Source organism: Canis lupus, chromosome 7 (assembly GCF_011100685.1).
Source record: "Canis lupus familiaris isolate Mischka breed German Shepherd chromosome 7, alternate assembly UU_Cfam_GSD_1.0, whole genome shotgun sequence".
In the NCBI taxonomy this organism is placed as follows: domain Eukaryota; kingdom Metazoa; phylum Chordata; class Mammalia; order Carnivora; family Canidae; genus Canis; species Canis lupus.
In genome coordinates, this window is record NC_049228.1 from 8,288,439 (window position 1) to 8,312,084 (window position 23,646).

Below are 23,646 nucleotides of genomic sequence, written 5' to 3' on the forward strand. Positions count from 1 at the left end.
ATAGGCCTACTAGAATTGGTAGAAAGGGTTAAGATATACATGACATGGGTTTCACCTGTAATAATCCCGCAAGTCTCCTCCATTCAGTCATTTAAAACTCAATATGAATGGGTTCTTTTGCCCATACGTGTTACTGCTTTTTAAATAACAGATAGCAGAGTGGCAGGTGGAAGTAAGGGCAAACGTACAGAGTAGCGAACTGAGGATGGAGAAAAGCCTAAAGAAAGAGAAAGGCGGCGGGAGCCATAATCATACTCCAGGGATTGGAGTCAGCTAGAGAACAAGCATCCACACCTCACAGTTTCCTCTTCTTTCTTTTCTTCTTTCTTTCTTTCTTTCCTTCTTTTTCTTTCTCTTCTTGCTTTCATTCTCTTTCTATTCATTCTTTTTATTATCTCTCTTCTTTCTTTTTTCTTCTCTTTTTCTTTCTTATCTTTCCTTTCTTTCTTCTTTCTCTTTTTTTTTAAGATTTTATTTATTTATTCATGAGAGACACACAGAGAGAGTCAGAGACACAGGCAGGGGGAGAAGCAGGCTCCCTACAGGGAACCTGATGCAGGACTCGATCCCAGGACCCCGGCATCATGACCTGAGCCAAAGGCAGACTTTCAGCCACTGAGTCACCCAAGTACCCTGCAGCCTCACAGTTCTGCCTGGGGTCTGCACTGCCCCATACCAGAGTATCCCCCACTAAGCCTCTTTGAGAGCATGCCTGGCTTGACCTTATAGGACCCCTCTCCTGGAGTAAGATTGCCCCACCCACAAATGACCCCAGGGAATGAGTGGTCTGATCAGAGAGATAGCAGGAATCCTGCAGAGAATTCTGGACTGAGCCAGATGGGCAGCAAAGTTCCAATGAAAGGACAAAAAGGCTGCTACCTGTTGAGTCTGTTTGGCCTATAAATAAACTCAAGGGGCCAGAGCTGGCAATTACTTGCTGGTCAATGAAGCTGAGATGCCCTTTCTGACCTATCCAGGAACGAGGTTCTGTGGGCAGTGGGTAGTGACATTGTAGGACAGAAAGGAGAAACAGAAGCTGGAAGGGGGAGTCCTCTTCCTTCGTCCTCCACTGGGCTAGCTCCAATGGTCAGTGGAAACAGGGCACAGAATTTCCTGTGTTCAGGATCTGGCTCAGCCACATCCAGCCCCAAACAAATTTGCAGAAGGTAGGTGAGGGAGAATGGGAAAGAGGGAGAAGCATAGAGAAAGAAGAAGAAGTTAGAGTTGGGGTTATGTGAATACCAGGTAAGATTATCTAAACAGGCAGCAAGTACGGCTTCTACACCACGCCTGGTTCCCTGGGGACTTGTGGTTACTGTTTTCATTTTTTTCATTTTTGTTTATAATAGCCTTATTGAGGTATCATTCATGTGGTTGCTGGTTTTGATGGTATGATTTGTATTTGGGGCTAAGGAGAGCAGACCTAGCAGCCTACGTAGCCCTAGCAGGGGAGGAGATTCTAAAACATGAAACCTTTAGCTTGGAGTGTTATTGAGCTAGAAGCTGTGAAATGGGTTTCAGTCAACACTGCACAGATGGCAGGTACTCAGCCAATATTGGTTTGAGTTGATGTGCTCCTGAGGGTCAGATCCCAATCCTGGGACAGGAGTGGATACCAATGGACCAACGTCAGGACTCCATGACCGGAGGAATTAGTGTGAGCTTTTCCTCCTAAACCATGCCCAGGTCTGGGCTCAGAAGCTAGTTGCTAAGGGTTAAGAAGACAGCAGTGGGTGGGTAGTCACAGGACTGGCCCAATTTTGGGGGGGGGGGGGGGTCTGGTTTATTATTTCCAGGCCTTGAGAAAAGAGTCACTCAGCTATTTCAGCTTGGGTCAAGAGAGCAGGAAAGATGCGGGCCTTCCTTTAGATTGGAGAAGAGAGAGCCAGTTTACCTGTTCTCTAGAAGTCTCTGGAAAATGAACACATCCCTATCTGCCATCCAAAATGCTATAATGCTCCTGACAATTTTTATCAATCGTTTTCTCAGGTTCCCCTGACTTAGAAACAGGGTGAGATCAAGGAAGGTGAGATCAAGGAAGAAGTGGCAGTGCAAAGAGATCTTCCCACTTTGCAGAGGGGGAACGTAGGCCAGAGGAAAGCAAAATTAGTATGGAGCCTGGACCTAGGAGTCCTGCTCCAAGTTCAACACCATCACCCTCCTCAGTTTTCAACTGAGACATTGTGCTATTTCTGCCCCCTGGTCCAGGGAGATAGTCATTTTTCTGCCCATCTCCTGACCCCGTCCCCTTCTCCTCCCTCTTGGCATTTGGCAGACCCAGGCAGCTATTCCAGGAACTGGAAGCCAAGCACAACAGGTGCTCAGGAGGTCATCATGATCAGCCAGACCCCAGGCCTTCCCCTGGCTTGGCCCGGGGGGCTGAGAGCTATGAGGCCAAGTGTGAACGCCGGCAGGAAATCCGTGAGAGCCGTCGTTGCCGCCCCAATGTGACCACTTGCCGCCGGGTGGGGGAAGGCACTGAGGACCCAGCAGAGAGAGCAGCTCCAGAGTGCACGACAACGGGAGTTCTTCAGGAGGAGGGACCTGGAGGTGGAGGAGACAGGCAAGGCCCAGAGCCCCAGGGCCAAGGAGCGAGGTCCCTCCAGGAGGCCAGGCCAGCCAACTGACCTCAAGGAACCCTTGTCTTGGGCCAACAGGATCTCTTCCCCCCGGCAGCAGGTGGGTCATGTCAAGGGACACGCTACTCTGGATGGAGGCAGGGGTACTAAGGCAGATGATTGGGCTCAGACTCACCAAAAAGTGATTTAAATTAAGCTCCTTCTTCCTCAGTCATAGAGCATCTCCCTTACCCACTTACTCATTCAGAGGTTTTTGTTGTTTGGGTTTTTGTTTGTTTAGCTCTTTTTTGTTGTTGTTTTGCACTGGCCTTTTAAGGAAGAAAAAAAACGTAAAAGCAATCCCATTGCTAATTCTTAGTTATCAGTTCAAATTTAGGCAGTCTATACATATGTTCTAGAGCATTTCTTCATCCATCATTCAACAAATATTTACTGAGTGCTTACTGTGTGCCAGGTACACAGGCCTATCTTCTTGATACTCTCAGGAGTACACACACACACACCCTCTCCTCTCCTCTTCTGTGAGACTATTGTACCCACCTACCTTTTCTCTGTTACTTGGACCATTCCGTTTGTACTAAATTCATGCAGCGAAGGTCTTGTCTGGTCCAGTAAGCTTTCCCTGGCTTCTCCAGGCCACCTCTGCACTCTGTGGTCCTTATGAGGTTATAAATCCTCTAAGATTGTGTAATAATACTTAGAGAACCCATCGTTCTGGCCTGGGAAGGAGCAGTGCTGGCAAAAATCAGGGTGTGCTGAGAGGATCTAAGCCAGCAAACCATCTGTGTCTTCCTACCCATGTTATGAGTATGCTGACAGCAGGGATGGGTCCGCTGTATTCCCTGGAAGTGCCTGGCCTGGTTCCGCACCCAGAGTAGAAGTTCAGTCGGGCTTCTTTTTTTTTTTTTTTTTTTTTTTTTTTTTTAATTTTTATTTATTTATGATAGTCACAGAGAGAGAGAGAGAGAGAGAGAGGCAGAGACACAGGCAGAGGGAGAAGCAGGCTCCATGCACCGGGAGCCTGATGTGGGATTCGATCCCGGGTCTCCAGGATCGCGCCCTGGGCCAAAGGCAGGCGCCAAACCGCTGCACCACCCAGGGATCCCTCAGTCGGGCTTCTTAATTAGTGGATCTGTTATCAGTAATAGAAGGTGCTGCTCAGAAAAACGATCCTTGAGCCCGATTGTAAAATAAAACCAACTGTTTACCTTCTAAGGCGAGAAGACTTCTGAATGCTTTTTGTTTAAAAAGAATTTTTTTAAGGAGAAAAAAGTGCAAAAACACATTTAACTAAAGAACTTTGCCTAAGCCTGTCAGTTATCGAAGTTTTACTGAGCTCGAGTCGGTCTGCATGATTGGATACCACAGGCACCCCTTAGCCTTTTGGTGTTCTGTTACAACCATAGAATTTTTGAGTTTGCATGAAGAATATATAAAAAGAGCCGACTAGATTGTGACAACTACTACTATACCCCTCCCTACACATTCCTGCTCTACTGGCTCTTCTCACAAAACCTCAGCAGTATTCCAGCCATGACTGAGAGGAAGGAAGCCACCTCTCAAACATGGAAGGGACCTCAGAGATCATCTACATCACACAGACTCATTGCACAGATAGGAGATGAGACCTAGTAGAAAAGGCAGGGTCTGACCCTAGATGCCTTCACTCTCAGGCCAGTTCTCTTTCCACATCACCATGCTGGCAGCATAGGTGGCTGAAACCAAATAAGATAAGTCAGGGGTTCTAGAGAAAGTAAGGAGAGATAAGCCCAGCTCCCCATTTGCCTGGCATGGGAAGGACCATTCCTCCCACAGCTGAGGAAGGCCAGGAGCAGGGACAACTTTGTAGTTTTTAAGTTTTGAATGGGTTACCTTGGTTTTCTGGACCTGAAACTTGATCACTGGTTCACTTTTCTGCGGTCAGCTGGAGAATGATGCTCTAAGAGGCTCTAGGCTTTCCGCATCCCCTACTTGTTTTCCAGGTGTCAGGGACCAGCTCTGAGGTCTTTCCAAGCCAGCATCACCTTCCCTCAGGCCCCTGGAGGGATTTGGCCAGCCAGCCCTCCCAGGCTGAGGACCTTTCACTGAAGGATTATCCCGCCAAAAAACCACCCAAACACCACCGTGGTAAGAGCAGAGCCTCCCCCACCTCACTGGGGCCTGCAGAGAATCTGGCCACAGCAGGCTCAGCTTGCTGACAGTGGAGAGTCCCTGTGCCTTCCCACTTCCTCCTCCATGGGTTCTGAATCACCTTATCCTCTATCACTCAGGCACCCAGACAAAGGCAGAAACAGCCCAGCCAGCAATTAAGAATGATGCCAGTCAGCAGACCAAGTGAGTACCTTCCATGTCCTTGCCCCCAGCTTCCTTCCATACCATCCACTCCTCTCTTCTAAGCTTTGCTTGAATCCTCACCCAGTATGTGGAGAAGGAACACAGCAAACTTCCACATCCACCTTAGTTGAGAGAAAGGAAGGCCTTCCCCACCCTATTGGCTCTTCAGAAGAGATCAGAGAAGGAATCCACCCGCCATCTCCTGATGTGCTTGTTTCTTTGATCGAGTGTCATTTCTGTTTTTATTTCTTCTCTTCCCAGTTATGGAGTTGCAGTTCTAGATAAGGTAAGAAAATCCTCGCGTTGAAGGGGTTGACTCAAAGGGTATCTCAGCTCCTCTAAGCTCTGACATACTGGAATTCTATGGTAAACACAGCTGGGATGGAGGGGCACTTTCTTCCTGGATGAGCACAGACAGGAGGACCTGGAGGGACTCTGTCTGAGTCAAGGAAGAAAAGTTACTTGACACAAGCCAGTCTCGGCTCTCGTTGCATGTTCAAGAATTTCAGGGGACCTAGAGTCTTCTTGAATACCCTTTTTCTTTCTCTCTAGGAAATCATCCAGCTTTCTGAGTACCTCAAAGTAAGTAACATGTGAACTCTCCCCTCAGCTCCTTCACCCATTTGCTCTCTTCTCATCCAGATTAATCATGCCTTCTTGCATTTTTGCCCCCCCAGGAGGCCCTACAGAGGGAGCTGGTTCTAAAACAAAAAATGGTCATTCTCCAAGACCTACTGTCCACTCTGATAAGGGCCTCTGACAGCTCTTGGAAGGTAAGGGAATGAAATCTTTGTTTGAACAAAGCTTGTGGGCTCTTACTCTTCTTTACACACCACCCCAGCAAGAGAAGGGGTTTTCTCACTACTGAAGAGGCGAGGTAGGAGGTGCTAAGATCTAAAGGTCAAACATGCCACAGTAAATATATGGAAGAGCTCAGCTAAATCCAGAATCATTAGCTGGGCTCATGTTGCTCCACACCCAGGGAAGACTCAGAACCAAAACAGGCAAGAATTGCCATTTTTCAATTTGTTGGAAGAAAAGAAGGATGATCCCAATACATTTGCCGTTATTGACTATGGTGAATGTCAACTCTTTTTGTATGGGATTCATACCAATATTAACTCTGAGCCATCATGCACCTACTATTCAGCTTAGATATCAATGTCAAAGTGAGAAGGGACCTGAAAGATCATGTAGTCTAAGTTTTCCCATTTCACCAACAAGGAAACTGAGTGTCAGAGAGGTCAAGTGACTTGCCCAAAGTCACATTGCTAGTTAGAGGCAGAATTGGAACTAAAACTCAGGCCTCCTTATTTTAGTCCATTCATTCAACAAATATTTATAGATCATGTTCTCCGTACTGAGCACTGGAAATCATGAGATATTAATTAGTTAGAGTTCCTGCTTTTAGAAAGCTTGTGGTTTTGTCAGGGAGGCAGATGCCTAAACAATGCAGAGATATGACAAACGAAATAAGAGAAATGTTTTCAGTATATAATAGTATATATAAGATGGAAGGAATGACTCCAGAGAAGAGGAAAACCAAGGAAATATTTATAGTTATGGAAGTATTTTCCAGACTAACGTGGAAGCAGAAACTATATTCTAGGCTGGGGATACAGCACAGACAAAGACCTAGAGGCATAATATAGTCTAATGCAATGGGTCTCCAACACTTTAATCTGAAGACTGCTTTATACTCTTCAAAAAGTTTACTGAAAACCCCAAAGAATGTTTTGTATTTACCACATCAGGATTTACCATATTAGAAATGAAAACAGGAAACTTAAAATGTGTGTAAATTTAAAATACAGTAGTAAACCCACTACATGCGAACCTAAATGACATACTTTTATGAAAAATAAGTTTATTTTCCAAAAAAATCATGAGAGGAGTAACACTATTTTACACTTTGGCAAATCTTTTTAAAGTCTGAACAGAAGATTCTCGTATTTCCATCTGCTATAATACATTGTTTTGGTTGAAGCGTATGGAGGAAAATCCAGCCTCACACAGATACATAGTTGGGAGAGAAAAGACCTCATAGAACCTGTGAAAGGGTCTCGGGGACTCTCAGGGGTCCTTAGACCCCCAGAGTGAGATCCCTTAGATGTTCAGGGAGCTACGCCACTGGAGCATAAAGTGCCTGGTCCAAAAAAGAATGCATGACCTCACGGGCCTCCATGAACATCTAACCCTGCGGCATAGATGGTTCATATTTAGACAGAGAGATGGGCTGGGAGGGTTTAAAACAAAACTGAGAAGTTAATGGTGATATAAAAGAGACTTCCTAAGCGCAGTCCTCCTTCCTCACGTGGCATTCTACGGGATTTAGTGTCTACGTTCAGGGGTCCTGATTGTCAAGGAAGTTGTTTTCATCAGCCGAGCAGGAGCCTGGGACAGACAGCTGTGCATGCCAGGTGGTTTCCGGTGCTGAACTAATTTGAGATCATCTCACTCATTTATTCAACAGACATCTGATAAGTTGCAACTATGTGCTGAGCCCTGTGCTATGGGGACAAAAAGAAGTAGGGTTCTTGCTCTTGAGGAGCTCACATATCAGCCAGGAAGAGAGAGATGTACGGTGTGATGAAGCTGTAACAGTGGTTTCTAAAACGTGACACGGAGGAGAGAGAAGCAAATAATTACTCGGCCCAAAGTGGAACAGGGTAGGCTTCAAAGGAAAGGGACCACTTGAGTTGGGTCAGGAAGGATGCGTCGTTTACTGGTTACAGAAGTAGGAATGATGATGGGGAAGAAAAAGCAGAAAGGAAAGGCTGTTTAAGGTAAAGGAATCAGAATGCTTATAGGCCTCTGTCTCACAAACAATTGGGTATAGCCGAGTGTGGCTGAAATGACGGCATCATGTCAGAGGAGTTCCAAAGATAAGACCAGAAAGGGCTTCAGATGGGTCTCTGGAATTATGAAGCTTAACCTTTTTCAGATGGACAGGGTATCTCAACCTTAAAATAATGTAGAGACTCTTTCCTAAATGAAAGGATCACAGATCCCGGAGAATACATGCTACTCCCAGTTCGAGAAACACTGCTCCAGGCCATCAGCAGGGTAGCAATGGGAGGACTCTGTATTTGGGTTTAAAGTCCTACACTTAGCAATGTTTGGCCCATCCTCACGAAGAGCTCAGTCAATAGCTGTGGAGCTGTGGTCACTTTGGCAGCATACACGCTGAAATCGCTGAGGAACTAAGTCGAAAATGAATGATCAGATCTGTGCTTTGAAATGTTCTCTGACAACAATCAGGACCCTGGCTCTGGGTGGGTGGGGAAGTGGCCAGAGCTGTGTTGACATCCCAAGCGAGTCATAGCAAGCTTGGCGGAAATGGGAGACATTTCCAAGGTCACCTCTGGAGGCAGTTTCACGCCACAAGGGGCATGAGAGCCTCGGTTCCTCTGCTTGTGGTTTTCTCCCTCCCGTCTTCCCACCCCTCCCTATACTCACCCTTCTTTTCTTCCTCCTTTCCACCAACCCCCTCCCCCCCACAGCTTCCTGTTTTTAACAGAAATAGTCAGATTTTTCAGTTAAGAGGTCTTGTTTCCCCCAAAACAAAATAAAGCAACCCTCTACTCCTGCCATGGAAGCCTCAACTTCCATGGAAGGACAGCCCGAGACTGTGGTCCTGGGAAAACTAATTGAGAAGAATGTGACCAAAACGGGGGCTGGCGTTCAGCCCAGTTCAGGCCTCTGTTTTTTCCATTTGGCCCCCATGATTTGAGTTTCCAACTTCACATGCAGGGAAGCTCACCACAAGCTCTGTGAGAACCCCAAGAATGAGGTCCCTCCATTGCTTCCTCCTCAAAGCTGACTCTGGGCCTATTAGATAATATGATGCGGCCTAGGGCCCTGCGGGGACTCCAGAGCAGAAACAATTCGGGTAATAAGAGAAAGCAAGCTCTCAGTGTTGGGCAATTCAAAAACCGAGGCAGGGCACACTTGGGTTTTAAGTTCTGTAAAGTGGAAACGAGATTTTTGAGATGACAGCCCAGCGGGGGATTGGCTGCAAGCCTCAATCAACCTCTGCTAGAGCAGAGATGAGCTGTGGGCTGGTGCTTCTGTGGTGAGGTGGTAGTGTTTCTGGAGAACAGATCAGAGGCTGGGGAAAGCCAAGCAGAAGCAGGAGCTGAAGCCCTCAGACCAGCACCAGGTGTGTACAGCCTCCACCTTGCTCCCTTTTCCAGCTGGGGGAGGGGGGGTGCTCTGCTCTCTGAGCCCTGGGGCTCCCAGGCTGGGGCGGGGGGCGGCGATTGCCAAAAAACGGTCCACTGTAGGCCTGTAAAGAGTGCTTCTTCCCACATACTGCACCACTGGGCTTCATGACGGGAGAGGGGGGCGTGGGGGGCTGGGGCTCACACCAGGAAACTACATGCCTCATTTGCAACAACTTGGCTACAACTTTCTTCCCTGCCTCAGGGAGTCTGGGAAGGTGGAGCTGTGGAGGAGATTTTTTTTTAAGCCCCAGACTTGGGTGGTCCTTCATCCCCACTGAAGGGGCTATCCTGAACTGTCTTCTGTTGCATTGTGAATGGAAAAGTAATCTGGGGTACGGCTAAAATACAAAAATAGTTGGGAGGGCCAAGATACTGGATTAAGACCATAGTAAGGGAGGAGTGAGGAATCACCCAAAAAAAGGGTAAGAGACAGGGGAAAATATAAGGATATTGCTTTGGGCTGGTCTGCTTTCTTCTCAAACCACAGCCAGATAAACCTTAAACTCGGTGGGTTTGATTACACTGTGCCATAGCAAGGAGTTTAGGCACAAGGAAAATGTAGAGATCTGAACCAGGAAATGGGGGTGCAGAAGTTGAGTTCAGGACCCGTGGATTGACAGTGAACCCGCCATTCAGGGGAAGGCAGCCCTTTACCAGTTAGTCCCAAGCCCAAAACAATGGAAGTCTTTGTCCATCTCTTTTATCTGTCCCAAAGCCCTGTGGTTACTGGCGATGCCAAATCCAGTTGGACTCTCAGCTCTCACACGAGACATTATGAAAAACATTAATAGCAGGAGGCACTTTGAAAAATTATTTTTGGCAAAGCTTTTTGCTTTTGCAAAGCCCAGCTGAGTAATACAGGAAGCAGAAAGGGTGGGGGCGCCCTCTGGCTCCCAAGGTTTAGAAGAATCAGCCAAACAAGATCAAAACAGGAGCTGTGAGATACCACTTCCTGCCTCCCCCAGGTGCCCTGAAACTCATTGAAGGGGACAGACCTCAAAACAGAGTCCTCTCCTCTGCACCCAGGCCACGGTAGACCAGAAGCATAATGAGGGTTCCAAACACCCAAGCCGCCTGACTGAGAGGGGACATGGCATCTTAGGCACTGAGAGAAATGTCATTTCTAGACCTCACAAGCATCTCACAGGGCCTGGTTGGAAAAGCCAGAGAAAGGATATGGAAATCGGTTCTTGCTAGAGACCCATGGCCTTTCCTCTGGGAAACCAGCTCTCATTGATGGCACCCGCTCCCCAACCCCCTCGTACACACAACCTTCCGTCAGACTGGAAGAACAAAGCCCTGCCCTGGGAAAAAGGGAGACAATTACAGGTGGAGGAAAGTACAGAGCAGCGAAGAGGTAGTTAGCTACTAGGCTGAAATACTGAAAAATTGAGAAACAGATAAGCCTCTTCCAGCTTGCCCTTCTCCACCCTCACCCTTGAGATTAGCATCCTTCCTGGAATGTCCAAGATGGCATCAAACCCACCCTGCTTGGGAATACACAGAACGTGGCTTTCTGGGAAGCCCCTTCACCACCACGACTACTCCCCAAATACACACACCCTGCCTTGATAGCTCTCCTCCATTTCCTGCTTTCTTAAAGGATTTCTCAACTTTTAAAAAAAAAAAAAAGATTTTTAATTTATTTGAGAGAGTGTGCACGTGCACACAAGAGAGCATGAGCAGGAGGAGGGGCATAGGGAGAGGGAGAAGCAGACTCCAGGCTAAGCAGGACCCCAAGATCATGACTTGAGCCAAAGGCAGCCAGCCACTCAACCAACTGAGCCACCCAGGCGCCCCACTCTCATCTTGAGTCCAGTGTGTGTGTGTGTGTGTGTGTGTGTGTGTGTGTGTGTGTGTGTTGAGGGAAAGGGGAGGTAGTGAGGGGAGATACTAGTTTGTTAGGGCTGCTATAACAAAATACCACAGTCTGGGTGGCTTAACCAACAGAAATTTATTTTCTCATAATTCTGGAAGCTAGAAGTCTAAAAGCAAGGTGTTGACAGGGTTGGTTTCTCCTGAGGCCTCTCTCCTTGGCTTGCAGATGGCTGCCTTCTCCTGTCTTCACATGATGTTCTGTTCTCTTTTTATGAGCACGCCAGTCATATTGGATTAGGGCCCACCCTAATGACCTCATTTTAACTTAATTATTTTTTTTTTCTAAAAGAAGGAAAGAGAGAGCATGGCAGGGGGGCAGGGAGAGGGAGAGAGAGAATCTCAAGCTGACTCCATACGGAGCTGGGAGCCCGAAGCAGGGCTCGATCCCACGACCCCAAGATTATAACCTAAGCCAAAATCAATAGACAGTCAACAGACTGAGCCACTCAGGCTCCCCTCAACCTAATTATCGCTTTAAAGACCCTATTTTCAAATACAGTCACATTCTGAGGTGCTGAGAGTTAGGATGTTAACATCTAAACTTGGGGTGAAGGCAGTGGAGGGAGGGCACAATTCAGCCCATGAAAGGAAGTAAGGAAGGGAATGTAGAGACTTCTTTAGTCTTACCAGCCTATACTTTAGAAGTAAAGCTCCAGGTACAAGGCTATAAAGAGATGAGGAATATAGAAGTGCCTAGACACGGGAAAGAGGTAATGAGGAAAGAAAGAAAGAAAGCTTAGAAGATTTCTTTCAAGTGAACTCCTAATCTGATATCCTGAAACATTGGCTAGAGAACCTCAAGGTACAGAGAAGAACTGAGGACAGTCTGATTCTCCCTTCTCCTGTTTCAGAGAAACTGGAAAAGATCCTTTGTCATTTTTCTTCCTCTCTACCTCCTGAAAGGGTTCAGTTCCAAAAACATTGCTTGAACACTGACCACGTTCTAGGCAATAAGCTAGAAAAACAGAAGAAAACTCTGCATGCTGTATTTTGGCCCAAACTCATTAACTCATCCCATTTGCTCCAGGGCCAGCTGAATGAAGACAAATTGAAGGGCAAACTGAGATCTTTAGAAAACCAGCTGTACACCTGTACCCAGGTAAGCATTCGGGAGGACACTTTCAGCCCAGGAATCTAGAATTAAAGGAGAATGCTTGAACCTTGATTCTACTCTCTAGAAATGACACTTGAAAGAGATGAAAGCACCCATACCTACTCACTCAGTTCTGTCTTTGCCATTTTCACTTTGGCCTCTAACCCATCCTTTTCTCCCTTTTTCCTGGCGTTCTTCCCTTTGCACCCTGAGAAGGAACCCTAGCATCAGTACTGTGCCAGTTCCAGGGGAATCTTAGGAATACCTGGAACTGTAGGGAGAGACCCTAGGTAAAGATTCACAATACCCAGATAGACCTTCATAGGTCCCAATCTCTGAATAGATAAGTTGGATATTATAATAAAGTCTTACAAAATGATTTCCATTCCATGGGCAACTTTAGTCTAGTAGCAATCCCTGGGAAGAAGTAAAAGGCTACCACTCTTGGGTTTTCTATTGCACTGTTATCCATCTTCAGTTAACTCATTAGCCTGGTCTTGGATTACAAGAGATAGAAAGAAATCAGCTTTCACACCTGAGAAGTGATGGATTTCTGATAAGAGAATGAGGTGTCAGATAAGAGAATGAGGTGATGTGAAGTTAGGGAGATAAGATGGACCTGGCTGCACGGTTTTGGTCTTAGGCGGGAACAGAGTTTATATACAGGTTTGCTGATCCACAATTTTTATTTTTTCAGTATGGCCTGCTTTGTCACTCTTATGAACTAAATAATGCCAACTGTGCTCATAAAATACTGACTTCTAATCCAAAATACCAGTCTATATATTTTCAGTGAGGGGTAAAGCTGGCCAGTATGGGTAAATCCACTAACTAGAACATACCCATGTATGACCTCAGCCAGTAGCTCCTAGATCTGGCTTCTAATGAAAGTTTTAAGAACATAAGATCTACTGATATTTAAATTCAAATTTTCAGATGATTCCAAAGTTAAATGGAAATTATTTCATATTGATCCCTAAATTTGCATCATCTGGACTACTGCTTATTCAGTGGGATAACTGAATTGACAGTAAAAGCTGCCTGCCTTCTCCAGAATCACAAGGCAAAAAGATGAAAAGGATAGGAAGGGGAAGACCCTAAGGGAATTTGCAAAGCTGCTCTTAACTTCTTAAGTTAAGCCAAGACAATTTTTAATGCAAATGTATGAATTTTAAAACATTAAGAGTACTGAGGATTGTTCAGATCTCTGAAGCTACACATTTTTTTAAAGCATGCTGTCTACCTTGAAGGAGTTTACAATCCCCTAAGGGACAATATTGACAATGGAGAGTCAATAGAATGAAAAGATAGACATACAAGGGACACTATGTGAACCTTAAGAAAAGCTACCTAATCCATAATGAGTTGAGGGATGGGAGTGATTGGTCAAGATTTATCAGAATTTACGTGATCTTTGGACTGAATCTTGAGCATGAGTAGAAGTTAACTAGGTGAAAAGGGTAGATGAGGATGCTCTAGGCAGAAGCTATACGGAAAAAGGCAAAGGCCAAAAAGCCCAGTGCTTAGGGGATCTATAAGCAATTCAGCTTGGGTGGAAGTAGCATAGAATCAAAGTCTGAGCTTATAAGGAGGAGCCATGCCAAGGAATTTGGACCTGCTCCTTAGTCACTGAGAGATTAACAGAGAGTTACGTGATTAGATTTACATTTCAGAAAGTACCCTTTGGCTACAAGGCTTGAAGATAGAGAAAATATTGAATTGACCCATACAATATTGTCCGAGTCTGAACTGACAGAAAGTCTGGAGAAGAGACAGATTGGAACTGTTAAAGAGGTTGATTTGACAATGCTCAATGAACCACTGATTAGTGGGAGAAAGAGAAATCAAGGATGACTCCCTGGTCTCAGGCTTGGGAGACAGTGGGTGAGGATGCTAGTCACTGAGAGAAGCAGCAGCCCAGGAGAAAGTAGGTTGAGAAAGACGATTTTGCTTTGGAAATGCTGAATTTGAAGTGCCTCTGGAAGGCCTGGGGGAATGCCCAACATGCCTAGAGCACTATTTGTTATGCGTGCTTACCTTCCTCATCACCTGGGACCCTCTCCCTGCCCACCTTGAGCCTGGAAGAAGACCCATCAGATTACTTCTATCTCTGCTCAGGGGGGCAGGGGAGGTGAGTGCAAGGACCAAATTCTTTTCCTTTCTGTATCCCAGCTCAGGGATTCGCACACAGAAGCTCAATATGTTTGTTGATTGGATCAAATTTACAGAAATACTCCCCTTGGGGAATGAAAAAGGTGTTATTGGAGATGGAAGACCAGAAAAACAGCTATGAGCAGAAGGCCAAGGAGTCACTGCAGAAAGTGCTGGAGGAGAAAATGAGTGCAGAGCAGCAATTGCAAAGCACACAGGTGTGGGGATGCTGGGCCTGGGACCCCGGGGTGGCTCTGGGCAGCATAGAAGGCAGCTGCACAACTCCCTGGAACCCCCAAGGCACCCTCCTCTTGTCTTGACCACCCTCTCAGCGGTCCCTGGCTCTGGCCGAGCAGAAGTGTGAAGAGTGGAGGAGCCAGTATGAAGCTCTGAAGGAGGACTGGAGGAAACTGGGGACCCAGCACCGAGAGCTGGAGAGCCAACTCCATGTGCTTCAGTCTAAATTGCAGGTACCAGGCCCGGGGTGGGGTGGGGACTTGGGGAGAGAAGGCAGGGCTCCTGGGTTGGGGACAGTGACAGCAGCAAGGAAAGAAGCTGCCACTAGGACGGGGGTTCCAAAACAGCCTGAGAGCATGTGGTTTTTAGTTCCTCACTCTTTCAGTTCCTCACTCATTACCCACTTTGTACCCGACTCACTGTTTGGGCTCTGAAATCTAATTGTGAGTTCAGCAAGGATGTCTGCACTGCTCATGCCAATGAACTAAGTGTTCACTGGATGACACCATCCAAATGCAAAGGATGTGACTAGAATATTCATCAGATTGCTGTCATACTCCAACCCACTCTCTGCACCCCATCCCAGCAGAGCATCCAGCTCAGAAATGCCTACTACTGGCACGGAACAAGCATCACTAGCTTACTTATAGGCTGGGTATTACCTAACATCCTGCCACTATGATTTTAAGCAATTATAGTAGACCCCTGGCATTCTCCAGGGTTCCATCATTTCCAACCCATGTTACCTTGTCAAAGTTAACTAATCTAAATCTCACTTTCCCCATCTCCGAAAGGAGGCTAATAGTACCCATATCATAGGAATGTTGTAGGATTAAGTGAGTTAATCCATACAAAGTATGTAGCACAATACCCGGCACATACAAGCCTCCACATATATTAGCTATTTTTCTTCATAGATTTTACTTACTTGGTTTGAAATTTTTGAGAACCCACATCAAAAATTTACCTTTATAATTTCATTGAAGCAGAAACCTGAGTAACCAAATTAATAAGACAGGGCATGGGAGTCTTATCGAAGGAACAAACCCAGCTGACCAGGGCACAATAACCACATCTCTTATAAAGGTCTTTTTCTTTTTAACCTTATTGAGAAAAACAAAAAACAAAAAACAAACAAAAAAAAAACGACCCTATCTGAGAGAAAAAATAGCAGTGTTAGAATGAAAAGACAATGTGAAGACACCTAAAAAGTGATGATTTGGTATTTTTCAATTTGGGCATTAACTCAAACGAGTTCCTTGTGAAACATCCAAAAGTCTAATGCATTGTTAAAATGTGAGAAATAGAGCAGCAGGAAAAAAAAAAAAATCCTAGTTTCCATTTCCCTAATACTTCAGTCTATGAAATTCTAGTTTTCCTCTTCTATGGGATCTGTTCCCAACCTCCACCCTGGCACTGACCTGCTTCTGTGTCGGGCCCTCCTCCTTACAGGGAGCAGACAGTAGAGACCTACAGATGAACCAGGCTCTGCAACTTCTGGAGAATGAGCACCAGGAACTACAGGCCAAGATTGAACTTCTACAGGGGGACAGAGACAGCTCAGATACCCAACACCTACAAGGTACCCGGCTCCTCGGAGGCCTCTGGCTGAGAGAGCCCCAGAAAGGAAGCTAGGTGGAGGAGAAGGCCTCAGGCTTTGGTTGGGTTGGTGATTTCATTTTACCTCGAGGGAAAGGCAGGGCTGTTTTGATCATCCAGGACTGAAAATTAATTGTGCTGCACTAGCGAATCTTGTAGTATCGGCCTGCTTTTCCAGCCAGTCCCTCTGAACCAGGTCACAGCATTCCCACTTTAGTCACACGTGGCGAAGCTGCATTTCTAATTTGAAAGGGAAAGGTCAGTTGAAACACAAGGCACAGTGAAGGTCTCCCATCACAGCCTGTGTGTCAACAGGGCGGGGGCAGGTACCAAATCCTATGCAAACACAACTCTTGATTCAACCTGAGGTTGCTGAGGCCAATGAGATCCAAGGTCCTCGAGAGCTGATTTACCTCTCCAGTACTGTGACAAGTAGAAGAGTAGCTTCCACTTGACACACATCAGAGGCCACAGACATCAGAGGCACCTACTAACTCGTTCTCTGGTGTCAGGTTCATTAAGTCTTAGGTTCGTCTATTTCAGTTTGCATTATTTCATTTTCAGATCAACTGAAGAGGTCAGAGGAGGAGAAACTCACCCTGATGGCCAAAGTACAGCAGCTGCAGGGTAAGTTCCCTTTCCAAATTCTCAAAGTAGCACAGCTGGCTCTCTGGTGTTCTTGGGGCTCCTGTCCCACAAAAGGCATCCAGTGGAGGGGTTTGGGGCTGTCTTTGACATATCCCCTACCTCTGTGCATTTTCAGACCTTCTTGGAAAGTGAGGTCATGTACATAGCTCTTCACAAGTTAATATTTGCCGTTTTTTTTTTCTTTAAACTTCTCTCTTTCTGTGCCAATGACATCCGCCCAAATTTCCCTGGTTTTCAGATTTCAAAAACAAAAACAAAAACAAAAAAAATGGTAGGTTTTCTAAGGCAGTTATTTTATATATTGTCATTCATTACATATGTGAATATGTCCTATAGACTTCTGTCTTTAGGAATGGTTCAGAAAATCAGTTCACGCCATGTATGCCTCAAAACTACCTTTTGGAGCCAAAGAGGGAGTTTTTGTAGAAAAAAGGAAGTAGGCAATTGCCGAAAAGAGAACCTGATTTGATTAATATCTCCGCTGGCTGCCCACCACCTTAACCTCGGACACCCCTACAGAGAAATTTCACACAATGAATATTAAAAGTAAGGCAACCACCAGCAGATGCCAAGCACCTATTGGGCAGAAGCTGAATGGGCAAGGAGCCATGTCAAAATCGTGCATTTATTTATTCAGTACATATCTGTTGAGCCCCTATCAAGTGCCAGGTACTTTAGATATACATGGTGAGGATACAGTGCTGAGCAAGCTGACACAGCAGCTTCCCTAGGGAAGCTTACATTCTGAATAAGCTCTACAATAAAGTACAGAGTTTCTGTGAATAACTAAGTACGTGTCAGGTAGCAGTAACTACTATGGAGAAAAATAAAGCAGGTTAAAGGGAAACCGGTTGTTATTTCATACAAAGTCATCTGGGGAAGTCTTTCTTCTAAGGTAACATTTAAGCAGAGACTTAAAGGTAAAGACAAAGTAGGATGAGATATGAGGATGATGTACTTATAACAAAATACCACACACTGGGTCACTTAACAGAAATTTATTTTGCTCTGGAGGCTACAAGTTCAAGGTCAAAGTGTTGGCAGGGTTGATTCCTCCTGAGGGCTTTGAGGATACAATCTGTTCCAGGCCACTCTCCTTGGCTTGCAGATGGCCTTCTTCTTCCTGTGTTTCTTCTTGTCTTCTATCTATGCACGTCTGTGTTGAAATTTCCCCTTCTTGGAGGACATCAGTCATATGAAATCAGGGCCAACTCTAATATCCTAAAATACTTGATTACCTGTGTAAAGAACCTATCTCCAAATGAGATCACATTCTGAGGACCTAGGGGTTAGGATTTCCTATGAATGGTGGTGGTTATTCAACCAATAACAGACAAGAACATTTTGAATAATTAAGTTTCGAAGCAAAGTTCTGAAAAGACACTGTTTGCAGTAGATATGCTAGTATAGAAAAGTTCCTTATGTTTTCCTGCAGGTCTGCTCCAGAATCAATCCTTACAGCTTCAAGAACAGGAGAAACTCTTAACAAAGAAAGGTCAGCAAATTTACTTCCACAAATTCTAAGATAGTGGTCTTTCTTTGCCTACCTAGAGGCAGGAGACGGACCACATGACCTCTTGGAGTCCCATGCAGTTCTAGGAGTCTGTTAGGGCAGGAATCTAGGGGAGCTTTTTGGTGATTGATCATTGGCTTTGAGAACACTTTAACCAGTTAGCCTCCTATCCTGAGAAGTATATAAACTGTGAAAAGAATTTCTACTCTCTCCAAAAACATATGTCTGTGTTGAACATTTCAATAAATTGATTTTGAACTCAGGATTTAATGTCAATTTTTACACTTGACTTTCTGAATCAAATCCAACTCCCCAAGTCCACACTGTGTTGCATGCAACGGTTACCTCACTCTTAACCCTCAAGAGTCTTCTGCCTTAGCTCTCTGAGAAGAATTCATCATGTACGGGCGGGGGTCGGGCAGGGAGAAAGACCCTCACTTATGCGTTCCATGAGGTCTTTTGTTTTCTCATCACAATCACCATGTAAAAGATAAGACAGAAATTATTATACTCACATAGTATGGATAAGAAAAAGAAAGTCTACGGTCATAAGAATTAAGGACACCACTAAGACAACAATCCACAATTTCTAACTCCTAGTTCACTGCTCTCTTCACCAAGACTAAGACTGCCACGTGGCTCAGAAGCCATCCTTAAGCCACCCCATGAAGATGAATTCTAGGGTAGGACAGCCATTCTCATGACTGAAATGAGGACAGAAGGGAAAGGGCTTAGTTATATCAAAGCACCAAACAAACCTACCACCAGAAATACTACAAAAGAAACTGGATTAGTAAGTATCCTCTAGAAATATCTGCCATTAAACAGGACTAGGGATACAAAGAAAAGATGCCAATCTTGACCTCAAGGGGCTCAAATTCCAGCTCTGTGTCAAGATTGAGCAAGGTCCCAATGGGAGGAAGTGAGAGAATTCTACTCCGTGCAGTCTCGTCAGGGACAGGTCCTCCCTTGCTCCCTCTCCTCCCTTCCCGTCACTCCAGGGTTCTCTCAGTGATAAGGCCCTCCCTCGGAGGTGTGGACCTCACTATCACTGAGAATCTGGCTGCTTTTTTAGATCAGGCTTTGCCTCTGTGGAGTCCAAAGCCCTCCCATAATGAAGTGGAACCTGAGGGTACAGGGAAGGAGAAAGAATGGGATTTCAGAGACCAGCTGCAAAAGAAGACTTTGCAGCTCCAGGCCAAGGAAAAGGAGGTGAGACGGTGACCTCAAGATAGTGAGGGGATCATCCCACAATAGTAAGGAAAACTACTGGGAGGCAGCCAGAGAGCAAAGATTTCAAAGTTTAAATTGTGACTGGATGTCAGTAGGTATTCATTTGCCTTTATAAAATGTCTTTACTTTTGGGCTAATTTGTCAATCTTTTCCTTCCTTTATTTATACCAACTGTTATTCAGGGTTTTACTAGTTACCTTTTGTAAAGTCAACCTAAACTCAAACACATTTAATAAACATATTATTTCCTCAAACTTTGCCCTAGAGTTATCTCAAAACTATATATATATATATATATATATATATATATATATATATATACATATAGTGTCTTTTACGCAAATATAATTTTAAATTATTTATATATATATATATATATATATATACACACACACACACACACATATATACATATATAGTGTCTTTTAATTAACAAAGCCCTTTCCATCTACATACTGGGGAACATACATATCCCCAGAAGTATTCATATGCAACTCAACCAGGTCCTGGCAAAGATGCTTTTACTAAGATCACTCCCAGGTCCTCTGTGCTAGAAGATCGTCATTTTTTGGTGCCCCCATCTACAAAGCACTTACACATACACAATCATGAGAGCACTGACATGTACAATACATATTATAATATGCATTATAATCATTTAAATGGACACATTCCAGACAAAGTAGGTGAGACAGTCAAAAGGCAAACTGAAATCTCTGAGAAAGGCTGGGAAGGGAGGATGATGGTAAAAATTCCAAATGAATGAAGGGGTAACTCACATGGGGCCCTCTCCCCAATCTGAGCTGTCCCAGAAGGAACTGATGGTGATGACGTTGGTGGTATTCTCCCCCCAGTGCAGAGAACTGCATTCGGAGTTAGACAACCTCAGTGACGAGTATCTCTCCTGCCTACGTAAGCTGCAGCATTGTCGAGAAGAGCTGAACCAGAGCCAACAGCCGCCTCCCAGAGTAAGAGAGTCTATCCTCCCGTATTGTCCTGGATGATGGTGGGACGGTTCCTCCTTTGGCCAAATCTTGCAGATAAAATTTATCAGCCTGTGCCAACCTCTGGCCAGCCTGTTCCACTCAGCCTGGTTTATATACTTGACAGTATAGCAAGTGTCAGTAAACACTGGCTCATGCATCTAAGCCTAATTTTCATGGAACTCTTGAACCTGAAGGGGAAGACTATTAGCTAAAACATGAAGTGGTGTTCTTTTAGCCTATTATTGTTTTTTTCTTTTAGCCTATTATGAGCTAGTGGCAAGAGTAAGGACAGCAAAAGCACTAAGGAATACAAACGGAGAATAATATAATTTTGCTGAATTATTTTCCATCCTTGATTATTATCGTATTTAAGTATCTGGCCTTTGCTGGGTTTGATTCCCCGGGCCAGTAATCCTGGCTTAGGAGCCAGTGACCAGCAGTAAAGTGATTTAATCCCAAAGGAAGTGACCAAGTGAGAGGGGCAGTGATGTAAACAGCTTTTTCTCCTCTACTGACCCAATACTTTCCACTGGGCAGGGATGAGAAGAAGGAAGATTATTTTTGCCTGTACCTTCTCTAAACAACCCATGGCCTCTTTCTCTCTCCCCAACACCCCCTCCTCAACCCCCTCACAGAGGCAATATGGCCAGTGGCTCTCGATGCTGATGATAATGATTGCTATAGCACTGGCAGTGCTCCTGGCCAACAAGGACAGCCTGATGATATGAATCACTTGTGACAGCTGCATGAGTGAAAATCTGAAGCAAGAAACTTAATGAAAAATTCAGAAGGTTTACATACTTTAAAGTGTGGATTTCCCTGAGATTTTTGACTTTGCTATTATTTTTTTTTAACCTACTGTAAAATAAACAAACTTCACCTAATTGTCTCTGTTCCTTGGAACTCTTAGTTTACCCCTGAAAGACATGTCATATCCATAAACGTAAGACATTTGAGCATCCTGGTCTAGTCTCCATAGTCCAATTAAGTTGGTGGTATATGAACATGCAGTAAAACCTACCCAGTCCTCCACTTTCCGGCAGACACTATCCACTAGGGCAGGTATATTTACAACCACCACACAAGAGTATATTGCTTGTCCTCCACCACCTTTCTTCACAATCTCTTTTCTCCTATCGCCTACCCAATTAAAAAAAAAAAAATCAACAGATATCTCAGCAACGTCAAGAGGACTTCCTAGTATAGAAATGGCAAAAATGTATGACCAAGGCCACCAGCACCTACTCCCCCTGCCCATGGCAATGTGCACAACTGATGACAGCATTTTTCCCTACTGTTCTCAAGATGCTCAGAATTCGTACTTGAGAGGTCATCCCTGAGCTAGAACTGATCATTTTCTGAATACCATCCACATGAGAGAAACACTAAAGTCAGAGAGCCACTGCTGGGAGCGTGACTATCTCGGAGGAGATGCTCAGGTCAGCAAAGTCATTCTGAGCCCTACATCGAGTTCTAAGGTCTTCCTCCCAAGTATTTAGAATCTCTCTCAGGGCTGGGAACGAGCTCTCTGGGACACTAAAGGAATACAGCAAGACTGGGGGATGACCACGCAGCCATGAGATCCGAGCAGCAAACACCCGTAGTGGGGTCAGGGCTAAGCAGTTGTCATCTCCCTGGTTCAGTTGAAAGGTATACGGAACAGGATAGCCCAGGAGGATCCCAAACACAGTACAGAGATTCCAGTCTGAGGAACGAAGTCTGCTGCAGGAGACTGCCACGGACAGGTCCTTCTGCAGCCCTTGCAGATGCGTGATGATCTCAGCCATCAGGGCCTTCAAATCCTGAAGCTGGTCCAGGGAGCAGATAGACGGGTGAGGCTGGGAGCTGGAAACATCCACAAAGGCTATGGTACCAAGCAGCACCTGCTCCAAGGACTGACATACACGCTCGGGACTGACAATCAAGCTGTTTTCTCCGATCTCCAGGATGTGAAGTCCCTGGGTGGGGAAGCCCAGGGCCCGCAGCTCCTCCAGATAGCTCTGAAGCTCTGATGCCCCTGCACAACTGCAATCATACAGCAGAGCTGGCTTCAGTCCCCGGGCCACAGCCAGCACCTCTCCAGCTAGGTGAAGGCAGACGGCTTGGGGTGGGCACCGTCTCTTCCCCATGCCCAGGGTCTGCTGAGCAGCTGCCACCAGCCTCTGAGGGCTTGGTGCTGACACGGGATCTGCAAGTGACATCAGGCACGGCCTCCTTACCTAGCCACAGTTCCCTTCCCTGGGCCGCACGTCTGAGCTCCAGACACTTGAGGCAACGGCCTAAAAACAAAACAGTAGCAGGGGATTATTAACACCAGCCGGGGACATACCGGGAAGCCTGCCAACAGCCTACCCCTACGTTTCGGAGCATCCTCCAAACATCTTTCTGTCCCTCCTTCTGCTTTGAGACGCTAACCCAGACCAGACAAGGCGGGATCCCTAACCTGGTTCCTACAGTTGACTCAGTCTCCCTCAGTCCCTAATTCAGGAGTCTTTCGGGTCTTCTGAGTAGATGCACATTCTCTCTGGCTTCTTCTAACCTTTTTACCTGTTGCAGATTCCTTTCTCGGATTGGAACCTTAGGGAGTAGCGGCAGGGCTGTCTTTTGCAAAATTCCAGGCATTTCACCTAAAACTACCCCCCCGCCCCCGGGGAGGCAGAGTTCTGGGCTCCCAATGCCCTCTCTCGACTGCCAGCTTCCTCCTTCCCTTCCCGCCGACAGCTGCAACGGTGACCCGATCAACAGACGCCACAAGGCAGATTCACGACCCCTGCACCCCGGGACGTAACCGGGAGAGCCGGAGGAGGCCCGGACTGGACTCCCGCCGACGCCCCTTCGGCAAACGGGCTCCCTCCATTCCCCGTTCCCGGGCCCGAGCATATCGTAAGGATCCGCTAAAGGAGCCAGCGCTCGCTCTCTCGCTCTCACACACACACATACTTCCTGCTTCCGCTTCCGCCGCCGGCTCGCGGGCTCGGAAGCGCCTTCCGGTTCCCTGCGGGCCGCCGCCAAGACGCGGAAGCCCGCAGGCTCCGCCGCCAACACCGGAAACCGCTCGCGGCGCGCGGCGGAACAGGCCTACTGCGCATGCCCAGCACAAACGCTCACGCCGCTTTCCCGCGACGTCATCCAGCGCGCTGTCGCGCCCCTCGCCTTAGAACCTTCGGCC

The 23,646-nt window shown here is 46.0% G+C and overlaps 2 protein-coding genes across 8 annotated transcripts; one reads left to right on the forward strand and one right to left on the reverse strand.

Moving 5' to 3' along the window:
* Nucleotides 1-2,342: 2,342 nt before the first annotated feature.
* On the forward strand, nt 2,343-21,361 carry TRAF3IP3 (TRAF3 interacting protein 3; the record flags this gene model as incomplete). Its single annotated transcript, XM_038541739.1, is given in 16 exon segments — nt 2,343-2,468; nt 2,470-2,679; nt 4,562-4,706; nt 4,850-4,913; nt 5,175-5,199; nt 5,466-5,495; nt 5,591-5,686; nt 12,045-12,116; nt 14,339-14,479; nt 14,594-14,731; nt 15,951-16,080; nt 16,662-16,724; nt 18,181-18,240; nt 19,334-19,470; nt 20,346-20,459; nt 21,113-21,361. Coding segments are annotated over 16 exon segments (1,644 nt in total), but the record flags the coding sequence as incomplete, so codon positions are not given.
* On the reverse strand, nt 17,729-23,620 carry C7H1orf74 (chromosome 7 C1orf74 homolog). 7 transcript variants are annotated; one of them, XM_038542047.1, is made up of 3 exons: nt 23,418-23,620; nt 22,697-22,756; nt 17,729-22,322 (listed from the first exon to the last, which is right to left on the reverse strand). In XM_038542047.1, exons 1-3 carry the CDS (start codon nt 23,564-23,566, stop codon nt 21,869-21,871), a joined length of 663 nt encoding a protein of 220 aa, XP_038397975.1. In that variant the 5' UTR covers nt 23,567-23,620; the 3' UTR covers nt 17,729-21,868. The 7 variants fall into 7 exon arrangements, with proteins under 7 accessions (XP_038397975.1, XP_038397969.1, XP_038397970.1 ...); XM_038542041.1 differs by having other exon boundaries at nt 17,729-22,502; nt 23,418-23,619; XM_038542042.1 differs by having other exon boundaries at nt 17,729-22,756; nt 23,418-23,607.
* Nucleotides 23,621-23,646: the final 26 nt, after the last annotated feature.

Excerpts from the sequence above, each read along its gene's own strand:
- C7H1orf74 (XM_038542041.1), bottom strand. The coding sequence starts at position 23,566 with ATGCGCAGTAGGCCTGTTCCGCCGCGCGCCGCGAGCGGTTTCCGGTGT. Across the intron at positions 22,757-23,417 it reads GGCGGAAGCGGAAGCAGGAA|GCCGTTGCCTCAAGTGTCTG; the intron begins GTATGTGTGTGT and ends TTTTGTTTTTAG. Across the intron at positions 22,503-22,696 it reads GGGAAGGGAACTGTGGCTAG|TTGTGCAGGGGCATCAGAGC; the intron begins GTAAGGAGGCCG and ends GTATGATTGCAG.